Consider the following 5,128-nt stretch of genomic DNA (forward strand, 5'->3'; position numbering starts at 1 on the left):
GAGCGAGGTGATAAAAAAGAATATATATATATATATATATATATATATATATATATATATATATATATATATATATATATATATATATATATATATATATTTCATGTTTTCAAGCTAACATAACAAAAAATCAACTTCAATACCTCGTTTTGCCATATTAATTTAACATCAACTTCCACACAAGAAACATTGACCTACATCATGACCAATTTATAACAACTAGTCTTTTGAAAAATACCTCGTTTGCATAATTTTTGTACACTTTTTTTATGCAAAAAATCATATCAAAAGAACTGAAATTAAACCCCATCTGTTCCATTACAACATTCAACCACATAACACTTGTACATCAAGCTTTCTACGTCTGTTTGAAGTATGAATGAACGATATAAAACAGTAACTTATAAATTTTTAAAAAAAATTACAACTTACAGTTACATGTATATGAAGAAAAGTAGAAAAAACACAACATATTAGTCTCTCTCACGTCAGTTGAAAAGATTTAGTCCTAATTTTATAACTTTAATCACTAACTTTTTTTTCGCTATATCTCTCTCTTTCTCAACTGTTTCCTTCATCAAGCTTCGACACTGCCTCTGGTCCACAAAACCTGGTCAACTCATCCTGGTCAAAGTCAAACAGTAAATCATTTTATTCTTTTTTCTTTTTTTAATTATTTGTTAAGCTAATAATTTAAAAAAAAAAAAAAAAAAAAAAAAAAAAGAAACCTTTATGGAATTATTTTCAGAAGTAAGCTTCTGACATTCTTCAGAGAGCCTCTGAAGCTCATCTCTGAGTGTATGATTTTCACTGGTCAGCGCCTCGACTCTCGTCTGTAACTCTTCGCATTCCGCCTGCCCAAACAACGGAATCAGAAAAGAAACGGAATGGAATTGATCATTCCGACGGTGGAATTAGATTTTGTCGTTTTGATACCTGTTTGCGCAATCTTGATCTCCTGGCTGACTCACGGTTAGACTGCTTCCTCTTTTGTCTCTTCAGTTCACGCTCGTCCTGCTGATGTCATAAGTCATAAAATCATAAATTCATTAATTAATATTTTTATAACTTTCGAGTAAATTACACAAATGGTCCCTATGGTTTTGGGTAATTTGCATGTTTGGTCCCCAACTTATTTTTTTAACTCAGAAGGTCCCTACTGTTTGTTTTTGTTGCGCGCTTGGTCTCTGTCTAACCTAAAAAGACTATTTTACCCTTGATTTTTTAATTTATTTAAATAAACCTACCCCACCTTATTTAAATAAATGAAAAAATCAAGGGCAAAATAGTCTTTTTAGGTAGGACAGGGACCACACGCGCAAGAAAAACAAATAGTAGGCACCTTCCGAGTAATAAGTTAGGGACCAAATGTGCAAATTACCCCAAACCATAGGGACCATTTGTGTAATTTACTCTATCTTATAACAAGAAAAGGAAATTCATTTATTCACACCTGAACCCACTGATCAGGCATCATGGGAGGCGGCACTACCCCACGAGACACACCGGGTCGCATTTTGATGGCGGTGTTTCCGGCGGCCGGATTCCACAAATCCATTCCCATGTTTAGATTGGTGCCTGGAATTGAAGCTACAGGATTCCCGGGAACCGGTGTCTGTATATTGTTATTCTGTGCATTTGCTGAAAATAGCAACATACTTTCATATTAACTTATTATTAAAAAAAAAGTAATTTTTTTTTTGAATTTAATTATTTATATAAATGGAAGTGAAAATGTGTAGAACTACGGAATTACCATCTGCAAGCATCTGATTGAAGCTTCCTTTCTTGCCTCCAGAAAATTCCTGTATATATTTGTGTATTAATTAATAATTATAATTATCATACCTTCAAAAAAAATTCTTATTTAAAAAAAAAAAAAGAATTATTAAGAGTTTCTGAGATATGTACATTTTGGTCATTTTCATCACTTCCATCTGAAGAACCATCGCTTCCACTATCAGCACTGTTTAGTTCAAATTTCAAAAATTACAATAATTTAAAAAACAAGGGTATTTTTGGCATAACAAATGAAAACTTCGAATAAAAAAATAGAAAATTAAAAGACCTTTGGGTGGCGCCTCCATCATTCCCTGAACTTGATGCTGCTTTTCCACTCTCTCCAGTTCTAACACCAACATTTCCATTTCCAGAAATACCCTTTGACTTTTTATTAGTAGTAGTTGACCTTTCTTTTCCTTCATACGCCTTTGCTTCCATTTCTGTGTTTGGTGGAGCAGTAGTTGGAGTCTGTAAGAACAAAATTCAATAATCATAAATAACACATAAAAGATTAAAAGGCAAAAAAATAAAAAAGAAAAAGAAAAAAGAAAAAAGAAATTATGAATACCATAGGCATATTAGGATGAGCATAAACTCCAGCTGGTGGATATAAAGCTGGATATGGAACTGGAGTTCCATATGGTGACATCATAGGATGCTGAAATAAATCAAAACATTTTCCAATCATTAATTTCTACAAGAATCCAATAAGATCTTTGAATTTTGCCACATCATCATCATCACCTGGCCTCCCCACATGTATGGATGAGGAGTTGGAGAAGCAACAGTTGAAGCAAAAAAAGGTGGAGTTCCTCCAGCACCATAATAAGCCTAAACATGAAAATTGCAAAGCCACAATAAGAATCTTGTAACAAAAAGGTTAAAACTTTAAATCAAAAATTTAAATCATGCCTGCATTGAGTTTGACCAGTCAGCATATGAAGGTGGAGGTGTTTCCTGAGTTGGAGCAGGTTTGGAATGCTTAGCAGGTGAGTTATCTTCTCCAGCCCCCATGAATTTACAGGGAAAAACTCAATATGCAGAGTCTGAAAGTTAGATTTGTGTGTAACTGTGTTTCCTTGAAATATTATCTACAAGAACATTGAGAGATTAAAGATTTGTTCAGGTTAGGTATTAATGAAAGGTGTTTAATGATTTGTAATCCATACAGCAATTCCTATGCAGCAATCATAAGTGCATAACTGTGATTTATCTTAACAAATATGGAATTAAGCTTTCTATACTGCAATTTCCTTCCATCAACTACAAAATCGTTCCCTTTCAGACTGAATAAATCCTTCTAAGCTTTTTTTTTTTTTTTTTTACCAAAAATAGGGGAAGCAGAATATTCAGATAAAATGATTTCATTCTCTTTGTCTTAAAGTCTACACATGTCATGTAAGAACCCAAAACCCTACCTACACTTGCAGCCTCAACAAAAAAAAATTACAAAAATAACTGAAGAACAAATAGTCTGAGCGATTTCAAGGAAAAGCCCCAAATTATTATCAGATCTGGCTTCTTAATTTAAACAATTGTTCACAAAAAGCGTAAAACAATCGCGAGTATCTGTTTATTCTTGATAAGATAAGATACATAATTACCCGAAAACTAATCGGGATGTTTGTGTTTTTATGTGTGTCGACATGCGAATATAGAGGAAGCTTAAATTTAGAGAGAGGAGAGAGACTGACTTGTTTCAGCCGCCGGCTTCGGAAGAGATGCTAATCCGACTAGGATCAAGCAAATCCAGTAAACATGGCAGCTTTTAATACAAAATTCCAGAGCTTTGGAAGAAATTCAACAGCTGAGATTTGAGAAAGAAGGATTCCCTCTTCTATTTGGTATATCGAAAAAAACAACTCTGAAATTCGAAAGTAGCCAAAAGGAGACAGGTCGTTTACTTGCTTACAAGCTGCTTGATACGTAGGGGAGAAGCGGAGGCGGAGGCGGAGGCGGAGGCCGGGGAGGAGGGAGAGACCACCGTGAGAGAATGGCAGTGCGGTGGTTGAGGGTAGGGTTAGAGGGATGACATGTGAGGGTGAGGAGGGATCCAGCTGTTAAAAGGGGAGTGGATAGAGAGGCATGACAAGGCAATTACGTTTTGTTGATGACTGGGAACTTTTAAAGTATTAAAAAGGATAATTTATTTTAGAGATATTAGCATTTACTTCCCCTCATTTAATCTTATTTGCATTTCACGCCATATTCTTAATGTTTGGTGTTAAATCTTTTAATTTGAGAAAAACAGGTTAATTCTAACTTTTTTATTATTTTCTTTTTTTAAGATTTAAGTAAAAATTAGAAGGTTTTTATAAGTTGTCATGAAATGTTTGCAGTTATTATATGCAAAATCATAAAATAGATTGCAAAAGATGATATGGGTGAGAAATGATAATATAAGAAATTCTTCACATGTTTTATTTTTTTTTTCTTACTTAGAGAATTTTTTTATGAAAAAATGGAACAATACCACAACAATCTATACTATGTTGTAAGTTTTTTATTCGTTTTATTTAATTTTTTACATTTTTGATGTTGTATACGATTTATTCCTAGAGAAAATATATTTTTTGGAGATGACATCTGCGGAAATCTCATATTTACCTATGGAAATCTATTTCCGTAAGTATATGAGTGAGTAATATAGTTTTTTCATAGGTGTTAATTAATTTGTAATGCTTTCGTTTTCCGTTTAATTATTTAAAAAATGAACACATTATAAGAATAATTCTTATATAGATATTAAAGGAGTACCATTGTTAGAAATAGTAAACTTGAGTTTTTTTATAGGAATGGTCATTTGTTTATGGGTGTATGTTATGTTTTGGTTCTTTTTGTATTCTAGGTAGCATTTGTTGTTTCTTTAAAACTTTTATTCCACGTGTTTGCCTGTTGTTTTGTTCACCGTCATGCTAGCTAATTGTCTTTAGATTAGTGTCCTTATTATTTTGTATTTTTTTAATACTTTTTAACAATTCCCTACCCTCTGCTCCCCACCTACTGTCTACATTTACGTCTACTCCACCGATTCCAGTCTATATTCGGTAACTGGGAGAAGAAGACGCCTCCACCACTTTCAGGTCTTCGTCAACCGTGTCTTCCCGATCCTTCCACCACCCGTCAGTTTTTTTTATGTGTTCTCTTCTCAACTTAGTCAGAGCAAACCGAAAAAACCCTCAGCCCATTTACCATTGACGTCACCATCTTCTCTATCATCTACAACCGTGTCATTAGGGCTTCCGCCCCTATCACCACCATCGATTGGTGGAGCCTAGACGACATCGTTACGACTTGTGAAGGTGCAGCAGTCGGAGACTAGTGGTTGGCTGTTGGTGGTTTGGAT

General features: G+C 34.0%; 1 protein-coding gene across 2 annotated transcripts; it reads right to left on the reverse strand.

The window, feature by feature from the left end:
- Window positions 1–294: 294 nt before the first annotated feature.
- On the reverse strand, window positions 295–3,889 carry GBF1 (G-box binding factor 1). Of its 2 annotated transcripts, none has more exons than XM_079031124.1 (11): window positions 3,477–3,889; window positions 2,695–2,873; window positions 2,527–2,613; window positions 2,351–2,440; window positions 2,069–2,250; window positions 1,912–1,966; window positions 1,757–1,805; window positions 1,454–1,641; window positions 937–1,014; window positions 729–854; window positions 295–624 (listed from the first exon to the last, which is right to left on the reverse strand). In XM_079031124.1, the coding sequence occupies exons 2-11, from the start codon at window positions 2,794–2,796 to the stop codon at window positions 562–564; spliced, it is 1,020 nt and encodes a 339-aa protein (XP_078887250.1). In that variant the 5' UTR covers window positions 2,797–2,873; window positions 3,477–3,889; the 3' UTR covers window positions 295–561. The 2 variants fall into 2 exon arrangements, with proteins under 2 accessions (XP_078887250.1, XP_078887249.1); XM_079031123.1 differs by having other exon boundaries at window positions 937–1,017; window positions 3,477–3,888.
- Window positions 3,890–5,128: the final 1,239 nt, after the last annotated feature.

The sequence above is a fragment of the Lactuca serriola genome, chromosome 3 (assembly GCF_051521515.1).
Source record: "Lactuca serriola cultivar US96UC23 chromosome 3, Lser_US96UC23_V15, whole genome shotgun sequence".
In the NCBI taxonomy this organism is placed as follows: Eukaryota; Viridiplantae; Streptophyta; class Magnoliopsida; order Asterales; family Asteraceae; genus Lactuca; species Lactuca serriola.

Coding starts and splice junctions, on each gene's coding strand:
- GBF1 (XM_079031123.1), bottom strand. CDS start 2,796: ATGGGGGCTGGAGAAGATAACTCACCTGCTAAGCATTCCAAACCTGCT. Junction 855..936: donor GATCAAGATTGCGCAAACAG/GTATCAAAACGA, acceptor TTGTTTGGGCAG/GCGGAATGCGAAGAGTTACA. Junction 625..728: donor CTGAAAATAATTCCATAAAG/GTTTCTTTTTTT, acceptor GACTTTGACCAG/GATGAGTTGACCAGGTTTTG.